The sequence below is a fragment of the Anopheles coluzzii genome, chromosome 3 (assembly GCF_943734685.1).
Source record: "Anopheles coluzzii chromosome 3, AcolN3, whole genome shotgun sequence".
NCBI classification, from domain to species: Eukaryota; Metazoa; Arthropoda; class Insecta; order Diptera; family Culicidae; genus Anopheles; species Anopheles coluzzii.
In genome coordinates this window covers 62,481,547-62,496,767 of record NC_064671.1, presented here as the reverse complement: position 1 = coordinate 62,496,767, position 15,221 = coordinate 62,481,547, and the positions used below count along the sequence as shown (strand labels likewise).

At 38.2% G+C, this 15,221-nt stretch overlaps 1 protein-coding gene across 6 annotated transcripts in view; it reads left to right on the top strand.

The window, feature by feature from the left end:
- LOC120958236 (synaptotagmin-7) overlaps nucleotides 1-15,221 on the top strand; it is a 28,153-nt gene that overhangs the window by 5,515 nt on the left and 7,417 nt on the right. For 4 of the 6 annotated variants that reach the window (XM_040380883.2, XM_040380882.2, XM_040380881.2 and 1 more), the window contains 2 exons: nucleotides 12,452-12,987; nucleotides 13,116-13,199. In XM_040380883.2, the coding sequence (XP_040236817.1) occupies nucleotides 12,550-12,987; nucleotides 13,116-13,199 (522 nt within the window). In that variant the 5' untranslated portion in view covers nucleotides 12,452-12,549. The remainder of the gene's footprint in view (nucleotides 1-12,451; nucleotides 12,988-13,115; nucleotides 13,200-15,221) is intronic. The other 2 variants (XM_049609297.1, XM_049609298.1) reach the window with 2 other exon arrangements.

The following is a 15,221-nucleotide window of genomic DNA, read 5'->3' as shown; positions in this document are numbered from 1 at the left end:
CAAAAAGAAGTAACGAACAATATCTAAGTAGGGAGATTTTATAATGTAAATTGTATAACTGTAGGCGGTAGCATTAAAAGAAGCTGTCGATAGTCGCGTTAGCAGACTTTTTAAAATTTTATTTAAAATTATATTAATTAACAATGCTCAACATATTTCGGAATTGCATTTAATTTTCTTCTCTTGATAAACAATATGAAAACTGTACGCATGTGAATTATTCGTTTGACTGTTTCAACCGTCGAACGTTCAAACTGCGCCTAAATGTATGCAAAAAGATGTTCATTGCCGTTTGCCTCCCTCCAATGGTTCATTGAGCATCGGACAGTAACTAATTGTTATTCGATATATCAAGCCAGTTCACATAAACACACTGCATGAATTCGTAATGAGGTTCGTGTGTCATGTGGTCAGTTCGTTGTTCAATTGGCCAATTCCCTAGTCGCCCACTCTGTCCCTCAGCATATGTGACCGTTCCCATAATTTACTTTGAGCGATGGTTTGTTGCTGGCATCATACTTTATTGGGAGCACGGAAATGCTCTAAAACTGATAAGACCAGTAATGTTTATTGTGGGCCGGGGCAGACCTTTTTTGACGAATGTCTCAATTATAATTAGATAACCAATTTTAGCACTACAAGCATCGGCTGTTTTGTCAACATATATTTGCATGGTGCCTATTATTAATCTGCTTATTTAAACTATTGACAGAAATCTAGTTACACATCACATTAGGTCACTCTGACAGAAATTGATTAATTTTATAGCTCAACAGATTTGCGCATTAAGAAAAAATAGCGCAGCTTTTCATCTCGTTCAAACAATCGTTTTCGACCCACTGGCAACCGGGACCATAACGTTATTTCGGTAAGCCAGGCAGCACGAAATAAATAAAACAATATTAAAAGCTTTTCCAGATTGATGAGTTACAAGGCCAGTGAGCTTTGGCGAGGGAAGGCGGGAGGCAGTTTGAAGCCGTCCTCGGAGTGGACACAGGAACAGGAAGGGCGTCATAAAATCCTTAAGTGTTTTGTTGACATTCCCGCTGCTGTCGGTGGCATCGGCTGTCCAAAAGGAAGCGACATTGACAACTTTAGGGACTGGGGGTGGCGGGAAATAATATTAACGATAATAAAAATAACAAAAACGAGCAAAAATAAAACGAACGAGAGGATGGATACAGAGCATACGCACGTAAAATAATATTTAATGTTGGCGAAATAATGGTCCCCATCCGGCAACGGGCGAGGTGCGTGTACAGTTCGGCGCAGTAGTGGAGGATGGAAATGGGATGATTTTGATTTTGTTGTTGGATGTTTTGAATTTTTGCTTGCTCTCTTTCTCTCGCTTTAACGTACGGGAAAACGCTAAGGAACGCACCATATTAATGGTAAAACATGTTGCTTCCCCTTGTTTTATTTTTCCGGGAAGCAAGAAAATCAGTGACGTGTGCAGATTCGCTAGCAATGGGCGAGATGATAAAAGATGTTTGTGTTGCAAATATTTTCTTTATTGAAGAGAGGATTGACGAATGGCATTCACTTCATGAAAGAGGATTATCTTTGCCACAAAAAAAGATGAAATTTTGACGAATAATGAATGGATATAGAATGAAAATTGTTAATTTATTTCAAGAGACTAGAATATGAGGAATATGGAATGAGTTTTGGGATATTATTGTCTGAACAATGTTTGTATCATTTGAAAATGTTTTTTTTTAATATTTACATTCATTTTATAGATTAAAAAAAAACAAAATATTAAAATGAACTCAATTATTTTTTATTTAGTATAAATGGCTACACATTTTTTTAACATAAGTTCAAAGTTAACACTTGTGTAACCTTTAACTTTACGACCGGATACCTAGGTATGATTTTCATTTTTAAACTGATATATGTTTTTATTTAAAAATGGTAGCTACTTTATTTTTTCACGTATCGTTCGAAATTTTTTTTTAAAGGGATTATTTTTCAAAAATTCCATATTGTTTTTTTTTTAATATTTTCTTTTGATATCCCTTATCTCTACGACTAGCATACACGGGTATCTCACACATTTTGCATAGGAAGTGATAGCTATTAATTTTAAAACTTTAATGACTTTTGATGTAATGAATATTAAAATTTCAAATTTGGTTTGAAGATAAAAGCATAAGTCTTATTTACATTGTTTAAGAAATGGAAGTTTAAAGTTTCGTTTACTTAAAAAAATCAAAATATAAAAAATAAACTTATAAAATACTGTGTATATTATTTCGTTATTAAGCAGAGAAAAGCGTTGCTGAATTATTATTCTTTATGCAATTCTCTATTTATGATACTGTACTTATCAAGCATATATTGTTATAGTATTGACTTTAAAACAATATAAAACAATAAAAAAATGAAAAATTAATTACAAATCACCTGAAATTTTGATGAAAAAAGATGCTTTCAATGTATAGAACAACAAAAAAAAACTTCCATTGTAAAAGCGAGTTTTTAAACATCAGAATATTTAACAATAGTAAACGAGATTGTAAAAATCCCATTTGTTTATTGAAGTAAAAAAGACGAATGGCTGTACCTTTGTACCAAATTTGAAATTTTTAATACAACAAAATTTATTGAAGTTTGGGTTTAAAAAAAACTTCCTATATAAAATTTATGGGATACCCGGGTATGCCGGTCGTAGAGATGGAGGTGTAAATTTGGTCATTGAGACAACGATTAAATTATTTGACACATTAATTTTAATAATGAGCAAGAAAAATTGGTAAATCAAGAACGTAGATCGATCCACTGATCTCTTCCCATATTTCATTGCGAGTTTTTTTATTAATTAATTGGTTTACCATTATAGATTTTCATTAAGAAAAGTAAAAACAACCCGATAAACAGAAAACATATTTACTGTTACCAAATCCTTTTTAATATTATAGAAAAAAAAACAAAAACATAATTACTCAAAAAATTCCAAAAAGCACGATGCAGACGTTTGTATCGCGAAAGCTCTTCAATTTTGTTTTCTATGTTCAATGTAGCATTCTTCATCCCTCGGCATTAACCAGGGCAGCCATTGTGTTTAATGCTCAATGAACTATTAACTAGTCATACGATCTATTATCACCTCTGATCATTCTTTTTGAATAAAGGTTACACTCTGGTTGTCTTTAATGCTGCCTGGGAAACATCACACATTACCAAACCCATACCGTTGGGCTTTCATACCGTGCTCCAGCCTAAACAAGCACACGCTCATACCATAGGAGTAGCACATTTTTGAACTACATCAAACAAATCCGTACGCAAATACTTTCAATGCACAGAATTTTATTTCCCTTCACTATGTGGGTTACTGTGCGAAACAGATTCTCACATTATTCAGTTCACCGAACTCTAGCAGACCCCGTCTGCTGCGGTCACTGTGCCCAACATTAAATTACTGCTTTTTATCAGTGCGCCAATGGGTTGGGTATGCCGCCCAGTGCAAGCCTTCCCTGCATGTAACCGCCACTCGTTTGGCCACATTTACAGGATGAGGGTGAGCGAAAAAAACTCTATCCCCTGCCGATGTGAAATAGAATTAGGCCGCAGTATGGGAAGGGGATGGACATGGGGTGGGTGCGAAATAGGGATTCAGTTGATTCCGACCGGTGGGGTAATATGTTTTTGCTCGGTCCATCACTCCCGTCGTGATTGAACGAGACAAAATCATCCGCTCGTAAAGCAATTTTCCAGTTCATTAACATGGTCGCTCACTGTAACTACGAGCCTGCGTGTGTGTGTGTGTGTGAGTGTGTTTGTGTGTGGAAGCATAAGGCTCATGTGAGGTTTTTTTTGCTTCCCTCTCCTAATGACCGTGTGTAAGCCGTACATGCATGCCGTCGAAGACATCCTGCAGTGGACTGACCTTTTTGCCGAAGAAATGAAGCAATCTTGATGAAGCTCATTGCGGGTCAGCATTGTATGTCCTTTGGGTGATAGCATCGTGCAGCGAACGATATGGAGCGCGTTCATTAAGAAAGCGAAGGACACTGCCACTACCCCCACTGGCCTTACTAATGCACTTAGCGGCCAGTGGGATTGACAGCACGTCGAGACCGGTAGAGAGTGGTGCAAAAAAATGGATATCATTTTTAAATGGTTTTTAGCAGTATTTTTACCGAAACTGTTATTACTTACATTTACCGAAATAGTTTTGATAAATCATGGTTTTAAAACACACAGATAATGAGATTGCCCAAATTATCCCATTTCATAAAGATCTAATTTAAAGTGGCCATTAAGCGGGGACAACATGATTCTCCCTGAGCAACGAGCGTACCGTTCGTACGCGCACAACTTCATTACAACCAGCTGGGCTGCAACAAATGAAGCTTTGCTGTAGCAGCCGCTCTAAATCTCTATCTGTAATTGGTGGTGTATGAGTAATTACATTTTCCCGCGGACAAGACACAACCACACGCACGACGTACGTTTGGTGGACGGTCTGCCTGAAACGGTCTGTTTCGCCATTGTTCTTCCGTTCGCGTACGTTGCGAGCTAATGCAGAAAATTAGTTTTACCACGGAAGCGGGAAATCACATAAATTAGACAGTGAAGCCCAGCGATGACGAACGATTTGCGTATTGTGTGAGCTTTCTGCGGGCTTCGTGCCGGAGATTTATTTGGAGTGAGTTATTTTTGTGTGTTTTTTATATCACATTTTATTTTGTGTATGAAAAATTATTCGTTTTTATGTTTGTTGAAATGAATAATATATTATCTGTTGAATAGATAATACATATTATACCCACTTGGCTCGAATGTCACACTCTTCTACCAAGGACCTGTCTTACAGAAATGTTGAACCCATTAATCAGCACAACAGCACACAAACAGACTAATTTCCAGCCTCCAATTGCGCCCCGAAACTGGTACGGCTTCTTCCCATCGAGCACCATCGACGGACGGACGACGCGTTCGTTGACGTGATCGTGCTGTGCGCCACCAGCCGTCTCCATTAGCTCGACCATAGCGGCACCATGCGTCTCCATCGCACGCCATCGGCGGCCAGCGGCGCTCACTCGAACAAATTTGATTAATCCCCGGCGGGAGATGCACATCCAACAACACACACGACACATGACCAACGGGCTCAATGTTTCGTTGTCACCCGCTGAAAGGTCACCTAGCAAGTGTAATTGACACATTTAGGTATAATTGTCGTTTCCGGACCGAGAGAAGAGCATCGCCAATACTCAGCAGAGACATTTCGTGCCAATGTGTTTGCTGCACAGTAATGGAGAACTAAACCGAAAACTCCAACCAACCCCATTCTCATTTGCTGTGCAGAAAAGCGGGGCTTGAAGAGGTGAGCAAACAGTGCGGGACGATGATACACAAACCGTTTGAGGGAACCTCTTACCTTTTGAAATCGATTTTCGGCACATTGACGCGCATCGATCGAACTGAGGCAAGGAAAAAGATCAAATGGTGCAACGTTCTTTTTTCTATTTTTTTGTTGTATGGGTCGCATGTGAGCTTTGCGATAAGTGTTTGAAAGGCAAAATCGTTTTGGGTGATAACGACTTTCCGATAGCGCCATTGATGGAAGTTTATTTTTGGGTACGCGCCGTCAATTCGCTGGAAGAAAAAGCTGAAGAAAGAAAAAAAAAGTTCAATTCAAATAGCAATGTTGTTTGAGGCGTGAGCTTTATTGCTTGTGTCGTGTGAATGAATGCCGATTGACGTTTGCATTGCTTGCTGTGAAATCGCATGGGTATGGCTTAACATTTCGATGTCAATAAGCTAGTAAAGTTGTTACTTCTCTGTGCTCTGACACAGCAACTTGACGCGAGTAATTCGTTTTTGTTGCCTAGATTTTTAAATGATTCGGATTTCTTGTCTTACTTTGTTTTACGTTTTCTTGGTCATCAAACAAAATATTAATTTAACGCTTCCAATCAGTTGCATTTCAAAGCATATCAACAAAACTAAACAAGCCGCTTTTGATTTGTATTAGTAGCATTAAAGACTGGTACTGTAGTCCAACAAGGATCTTATGTCACTTGTGCAGCATTGACTATTCTCTTTTTCTTAAAAAAAAGTAAAAGAAAAAAATATTCAAGATGTTTATTAAACTTATGCTACTGTCCACGATTCCAACGCTCTTCGTTAGATTCGGACCAGTCAATTGGTTCGTGTTCATTTTATTTGGTTACAAGACAACGCAATGCAGGTCCAAAATTGGAATGATCTCAAAATCGTACGCTCATGAGGTTTTTCGTTCCAGTTAAGTCACCCCTAGGCCGCAGTCTTAATCCTTCGAAGTTGACTCCGTTCGGGATTAGTATTTGTAGTTTTAAAATTACTCCTAAAACCACCGCATTGTTCAATAAAAGTATAGCTACATATGTTCTTATCTCTTTCGTGGTACAATTCGATATGAGCCATACAACGAAGAACTAAAAGATCACGTCCATGTCTTGGATCTGGCCTAATGATTGTATCTTATTTGGTGCCAATCCAAGACCTATAGAGAACTAAAACCGTCTAAATAAATAGGTTTGTTGCTTAAAATGATCAACATCATGTCTTCTGTTTTGGTCTTGTCTAATGCTCTACCTGCACACGCATCGCTTTCCCTTACAATAAACAATAAGCAAATCAGGTCCTTTCTTTGATGGAAAACCTTCCTTGTTTTAAGGATAACTTTTTGTAAATCCTTAAAATTTCTACATTAAATTTCCCTACCAACTGTTTGCTAATTATTTTAAAAAATGTCTCTGTTAATGGTAGCGCATATACCCATACGTTAATTCATTTAAAGCTGTTCAAACGATTACAATTTTGGGATCGTGTTTTGTTACTGTTGATAACATTTTTGACAATTACTCGACTGTTTGTAATTTATATCATTTAATAATTCATTTAGTAATTATTTTAGTTATTCATGCTTTTAGTTGTTTCTTAAGGATTTTTAGATGTTTATCGAATATTTTGGATTCGTTCCACGATGTATTAAGCATTTTCTAAAATATTTTGAATCATCTTCTTTTCTTTCTTGCAGACACGATCTCAATAAAGCTTGAAAATGATTCAAAATTATGTAGAAAACCATAAAAAAATACTTAAGAAAAATCCACACAATAAAGTATCGGGAAACAACCATAAAACCATGGAAAACACTATTTATTTTGTTAGTTATGATAAATGCTCTTTCATTCATCAATCACAAATTATCAATTTTAATGCGATGATTATCATTATTACAATGAAAATTGGTATAAGAAAGATGTAAAAGCAGGGGCAGTACCGTGATACATTCGACAACATGGAACTGCATGAGACTGAATAAGTCTCAAAAGCCGTACATACCGGCATGTCTGCGTAGGACGTTACGCGAAGTAGAAGAAGAAGATGTAAAATAAAGCATTATGAATATGCAATTTCGACAGAAATGTTGTACGGTACTATTTCGTAAGATTTTGTTTTAAAGGAGTGGAGGTTTGTGGGAGCGGTGCCCACTTTTCACGCATTATTACCGCATACTACCGCCCATTCAGTAGCAATTTGTGGTATCAGCTCGAAGCAGCAAATTTTGTTGATGATGAGAGAAGGGATGGGTTGAGGATTTCGTAACAGTGTTGGAATTGCACATGAACCCATACTGGGTTCTGGGCCTAATCACGAACCCATACCAGCCCTGGACAAGTAGCTGAATCTAAAATGTTGGGAAATGTTTAGGTTCCAGAACAGTGCGTGGTCCGATCCTGTTACTGATTCCCATGAACACCGCATATGGCCAACATTTCCGACAGCATATGTGCTGTGCAAAAATTAGGCCATCTTGAACCTTGAACCATCTGGCTGTAATTGTAATTCAAGTATTGTAAACATAGAGATTTAGAGCAATATTTAAGCCTGCTCCTTTATTTTGGAAAAAAAAACTCATAATTATCTTAATAATCCATTAAATTTCTTTTAATAAAAGACGTAATTGTTATATATGCTACTGTTTGAAACCCAAAGCATTGCGAACACATATTATTCATAGCTAAACTTAAGCAATCGCGATCTACTTTTCATTTGACCTCACCAACCACGCCACAGGTTAGGGCACATGCCAGAGCAAAAGGGGTAATGCCATTACCTCGCTTCAACATTTGCAACTTAATCAAAACAGGAACACACCCTGGGGAACTGAACCGAACGGAAACCCTGGATTTGCCGGATAGATTATACAATCAATCACTTTAATGCTGTTGTTTGGTTTAGATCGCATCTACCCAATCTGTGTTCCAATGAAACACACATGCACACACACATACGGGTTGGTGTGCACCCTTGTCTTTGTATTATTTTCGGGCGGAAACGAAAGATTGGTGCTGAAATTGAAATTGATCGACGTAAGATGACACTCCACAATGGCTTTATCAACCTTTACCTCCTTCGTTCGCGTGACGTAGGAAAATGTAAGGTTACTCGAACTCGAATTTCCCTAAACTTTCGTGCCAGTGATTATCGATCAATTTTAAAAGTAAATAAAGCACAAATTTGCCATTGTTTGCAATGATGGAGTGGACGACGGGGAAAATAATGCCGCATTTTTCGAGTCGTATTTTTTTGCGGAGCGCAGATCAAGAGTCTTCCCCTAAGGCAAATCGGTTTTAAGCAATTGAATGCTTTTACTTTCCGGTTGGGAAATGATACGGATGCAATAAAAAAAAGTTGTTGTTTTTTTCACCATTGTATAAATGTTATGTTTAACGACTGAACGAAGCGACAGCAACGAGAAGCCCAATTATCGCAGCGTGGAAGGCGTGCTTTCAGTATTAGAGACGATTGATTTTAATTAATCAAAGCACCTGGGTGGTGGCTGTTATCGAAGGAAAGCAAACAACCCCTTTTGCAAGCTACCATTCTGCCCAGCACAATAGTAGTTGAATGGCATTTGGTATTTCCCCGAATTAAAGCGTTTTCGCCGTAATTAAATGGATCCTCTTTGTCGGCAACATTGTCTGCAAGACTGTTGAGAGCAGCGCTTCGTTGTTCTGATGGTTTCTGGTTTAATTTTCATATAAAAGAAGGATGGAAAATGTATTTCCATTTTATTCTATAGTAAGGATTCTTCTTTGTCGGTTTTGAAAAAGGCTTACATTTTCTCCCGAAACATCGGAAACTAAAACTTTGCTCAACTTTGCTACCATTGGTACTAAGAAAACATCTCTGCTGGAAGAGGATTTTCCAGTCGAACGACTGAATTTGTCTAGCACACCAATGAAAAGGGGTCGAAAGTGGAAACTTTTGCGGTCAGTTTGCATTTTATTTTCCGTGCATAAATTACATTCCTCGAACCAACTGCTTCCCTTCCCGTAGAAAGACAAGGAAAGCTTCAACCAGCTGCAGCAACCGTAATGTGAGCTTGAGCAAACGAAGTTAATTTAAACCTGCACACTAGGTACGCGCACAAACACACTCTCCGAGCCGGGTGAAGAGTAGGAAGCCAATAAATGACATTTTATCTGAAAAAACGAAGGAGAGAGAAAGATAAAGAAACAACGTGCATTCGGAAATGTTTCCCGCTGTCCACCATTGATTTTCCATTTCAATTTCCGCGCGCCAACCGGCTCGATTTCCGTCTTCGGTGTGCTTCCATCATCTTGGGTCCCCGGGTGACGGTCTTCCGGCGGATATGATTTCCAAAGACAGGCAGACAGACAGTGTCAGTGGTCGTCATGCCATAGAAAACCGGGTGACAGTTTTCCATGTTTCGTGCAGGAGGAAGCTAATTTTTCAACAGAACTGCTTCGTTGAGAGCAAATCAGTGGTACAGCAAATACCCAACAAAGCATTTTAAGGAGTTGAATTCACCGCAAAAGCTCAATCCAGTTGGTAAATCATTCGCCTTATCTTTGTGGCATCTTTAGCCGATAATTGGCTGCATTGCTAGAGGATTTAGCATTCCACTGCTGTTAGTGGAGAGAAAATTTGGTCCAAGGGCTTTTTCCGGCATAGCGATAATAGCCTGTGCGGGCTTAATTCCCTCAATAGTGCACGTAGGTAGTGCCGGACCTCGAGCAAAAGCAAATTAGTTTACGGTAATTAGTGCCAAAGCACGAGCACGAGGCTTTGCGGTGAATTGTGTGGCCGTGATAAGTGTTTCCTCCTTGCCGTGGGTCCGCAAGTGAAACCAATACGTTGTGGCGGAAGTGAAAGTGGACTGGTGATAAAAAATGCATTACCTAATGAATGGGTCTCGCTGGCGACAGGTGACCAAGCACATTACGGTTTAGGCAAGCACGTGCACGATATTCGAGACATGATTAGATATGTTTTGTCGAATTGTTGAATAAGTAATCTATCTCACGGTGCTGTTATTCAAACCACGTGCGGCCTTATACATGTTGATTTGTTGTTTGTACGAATCTTATCTCGTGCCATAACGTGAACTAATGCTTTCCAGGAATTGGCCCCAAGCGAAATTTGTTACTGAAATGCATTATTCATCAATGGAGCGGGCGTAAGGGTGCTCGGTAGACTCGATGTTACCCTTAATTTATGAATTGCATATTTCATTTGAAAGATGAATGATGACAATAGGCACTAAGTATCAACAAAGACATTTTATAGAGTCGATAATTATCGCCTAAATTTGGACAACTATTTTTATATTGCTACTAATTATATTTTTGAGTGTGTTTTTTTTCAACTTTTTACGAAGCTTATTACTGCTATGAAATTTAACGAACTGAACATAACAACAGTTATGTAACAGAATTAGGAAAAATAGTAAGTAATACTCTTCAATTCATCTTAAACAGTGGCTTACTTACGTAATGGTAACTTTTTCGGAACCTTTTTGCTTTTTTTTGCAAATAGCGTCGCTTGTTCTAAGACTTAAATATTTAATGCCATTTGGTAGATAACATTTCTTCGCATCGATTAAGTTTTATAAAGGAAGAATATCTTCCTTCATCTGTTATAAATGATATACCTATGATTACTCTAGTTATAGGAAATGTAGGCAAATATCCGTAGACGATAACGTTCTGCGCCCGAACATTTCGTAACCGACTACGGAATGTTGGTCCGTCCAGCATTATCCGGAGTCGTTTGGAATCGAAACCGTTCGGAATCGGAGCCGCCCGGAATCGCCCGAAGTCGAAGTCGGAGTCATCTGGAGTCATACGGAGTCTGCCGGAGTCGGAGTCATCCGAAGTTGTCAAGAATCAGAATCATCCAGAGTCATCCAGAGTCGAAGTCATCTGAAGTCATCCGGAGTCGTGCAGAGTCGGAGTCATCCGTAGTTGTTCAGAGTTAGAGTCATCCGAGGTCGTCCGGAGTCGGAGTGATCGGGAGTCAGAGTCAATGTGACTCGTCCGGAGTCGTCCGGCACCAGAGCAGGGTGTAGTCAGGCTCATACTCCGGTCGTCCGGCTCCAACTCCGCATAATTCCGACTCCAGACGGTACTAGTGATTCCGATTTTTCAAGAGTCAAAATCGGACTAACAATAGCCGGTGTCGGATCGGAGTCGTGGGTGCGCTCCAAAGAGCACACCACTAAATTACTCAGACGAATATACTACCTTTGTCGACATATTTTTATTTTTATGACCATTAAGTGCCACTGGTTTATTCAAACTGCATACTAACAACAGCAAATGTCTGTATTGGGCTGAAACAGTTTCATTAAACTCATAATAATGAGGGAACAGCCAAAGGGTACTAATGAAAATATGTTTAAAGTCACACACTCTAAGCTGATGGATAATGGATAAGATTAATTATCTTATTAAATCTGTTTCTAATCTAAACTTGAAAACATTTAAATTTTAATTTTATTTATTGTTTTTTTTTTATTTGAAAATATCAAAATTCACACTGAAATTTTTAAATTGAGTCAATCTTTGAATACACTAATAAGCATCAACAACATACATTATCTCGAAAGAGACAATGCTGTTAGAAAAGAGCAAGTTTAATGGACTGTACAAGACTGTCCATGAGACTCAAATCAACAACTGGAAAACATCTTTAATCACTTGAATGATGATTACACTTTTTGGATTGATTCAACCAATCTTAAACATTTGATCAGTAACGATAATAATTGTGCTATTTATGGCACTGATGGTTGTATTAAGTCGTGCGAGTTAACAACTGTACCACAGGACTGTACTACATGGTCTATAATAACTATTTACAATTATAACTGATGATGTTTTACATTGCATGCTAAAACATAAATATTACTCTTCTATCACTACAATTATTTATGCACTTCTTAGTAACCTAGTAACCAACATCTATTTTTGTCATATATTGATAACGGTGGTGTTCATCCAGGTGTCTGATGATGGATAGCATTTTTCTTCATCTTCCTATTCACACTGCCTACCATCTACCCGCAATATGTCATACTGAACTTCATCGTTCGCGTCGCATTAATTCATTTACTCATCTTTCTTTTCATTTCCATTAGAGAAGTATTCCACTCATCGCAATACCGATAGCCAGTGTATCCCTTTGGGACATTCCATCGAGTGTTTTTCATCGTCAGAATTCCCACCGTCCGGCACGATGGTGTTCGTCAGCTCGGCTGTGCTCGGTGCAGCCGCCGGTACCGGTTTGGCCTTGCTGGTCGCTGTCACAATCGTCATGTACCGGTACTACGTGGTACGCCGAAAGGGTAAGGAATGGGCCGAGCTGGACCGACTGGAAGAGAAAAAGGCAGCCCGGAAGATCAATCTGCAGGACTGTAACGTGACGAGCGGTTCCGTACCGATTCAACCAGCCAGCAGCGTCGTTCATCATTCAATTAGCTCGGAGACGCTGGGCACGGGTGCAGTCGAAGTAACGCCCAGCCCACTTCAGCCGACACTGTCCGCTACGGGTTCGACGAAAAAATCATACGGCACGAGCGACACACGCACGGGACCCGGTTGTCGACCGGCTCATGCGGCGGCCTCGACCGCCTCACGTAACAACAGCATGGAGAGTGTTCATTCGAGAAGTTCGGTAAGTTTCCTTGGAGCCAATTTGATCATCTCCGTTATATTACATGTGCTACGGATGGAAAGGATTTATTTAAAAAAAAAAACATATCTGTGTGTGATCGATGTTTTTACTTTCTCCATCTCACGCAGAGCTACCGGGAAAGTGTGCCTAAATTCATGACACACGCTAACAGTGACACTCGCTCGACTACTTCTGATAATCTAATCCTTAGGGTAGGTAGTTGGAATAACTCACTAACACACTCAATATGTCAACATCTTATTGTACAATACAATTCATGCGTGGTAATGCATGTTTATTGCATAGTTTTAGGTGTACGAGAACGTACGTAAAAAAGGGTATAACAAGAATTTTATTTAAAATCCTCTTTAAAGGTTATGGGTTTGCGCGTGTTAATATTTTACACAACATTTCTATCTCTTTCATAAGAGTCGAATGAGACCAACAGGCTCAAAGTCACTATAAAGATAAAAAATTAAAATAAAACATTTAGGGGAAGGTAGGTAAAGACGGGCGCCTTAAGGAAAATGTTCAAAATCTAGGAATATATAAAAACACCGATTATGAAAATGTGCATACATTATCTTAAACTAATGTTTCACCAGAAAATGTGTTGAAACTTTTAAGTTTCTATCGATTTTTATGGTTTAATTTCATAAAATAAAAGCATGTTTTTTCGTGCAGTCCTGAAATGTTCAGGTAAGACGTACACCTGATATGGGAAAGATGTACATCATATGAAGGGTAAAATGAACACCTTTAGGAAACGTTGGGAATTGAAGAGGAACTTCCCTTTAGGAAATTACTCCGCGGAAAGTCCACGACCCCAGCATTTTTGTGGGACTTGTTAATAGGTATAGCCATTTTTTCCACCATGTCTAAATTTAACTTTTTGATATTCGTAATCCCATAGATTCTCTGATCTATTCCTTAACGATGTCATATCAGTGCTTCTTCTTTTTGTTAATTAAAGTAGTCCAAGTCGTGTCAAGAAATTGGGTTTCGTGAAGTGCCCCACCAGAGTCGAGAGAGTAATAGCATAACCTGCATTTTGATCAGTATTTCATTTCTCGCTTATTTCAATAACTTCTCCAGTTGCTGGATGGTTTATATCTTCGGAATACTCTTACATGAGGTGTTTGATGAAATATATTAATCGCCAATTGATGAAAGAAGCAAAAACAATCGTTGTTTCCTGGTTACTAGATTCATAAATTACCAAAAATAATAATAATATTTTTAATACTTTCATTCTAGTTTTTTCACCAGTTTTTTTTAAAATAATTTAATAAATGTAATAAAACTTCCGAAAATCTTAACAAAGCATGTTACAGAGCTTAAGATCCGCAGTAGTCCAATTACATCCACATAAGTATGCATGATTGAAAAATTGTTTGGCCAATTATAGATAAATTATGCCAAAAATGTTCTCAAATATGTTGTTTTATCTTCAGTTTGGATGCTCCATTTTTGAATTTTTCGCAAATTACCTTTTGTATGCATTTATGAGAAGTATCCATCCTACCCGTAGTGCCCGTCTTTACCTACCTTACCCTACGTATCACAAAATCCGGTAAATCAATGATATTACAATAATCGAATTTAGTACGTGACGCTGCTATGAAAGTTACTCATAAACCAAACAAAACAGTTAAAATGAATACACGATACAAACTGACGAAATATAAGCAATTACGATTGTTCAAGTTATGTGTACGCCTAAATGTATGCAAAAATTTAAGACAATATTTAATATTTTCCGTTTGCTTTATCATTTCAAAAAGAGCGTGAAGTCTGTTCCCAAGATAGGGGGTTTTGCGTTCCCGAGGAATCCGCCTGAGTCGAATTTCACGTTATTCTGTAAAGATACTATTGACAACTCGGGTTTTTTTTAATAAATTTTGGTACTTTATCACGTGCAAAAAATTTTGATATTTGTTGCTTTTCGGCGGATTAATTTTGTTAGTAAAAATGCAATTTAGATTGCATTGGACAATTTTTGCAGGAAATTTTACTGATTTGACATTTGAGCTGTGAAATTTAGAAAACTGTGTATCTCCGAACACGCTTAAGTCGATAACCGCATAACTTGGGCACAAACTGTACTTAATGTTTTAAGCCTGAAAAAAGAAATTCTCAGCTTGAGTCTATTGATTAATTTATTTTCTGTGTAGTTTTTTAGTTAATCGATACAGTCAGTTTGCTAGTTACACGGTGTATACTGTCCGATACTA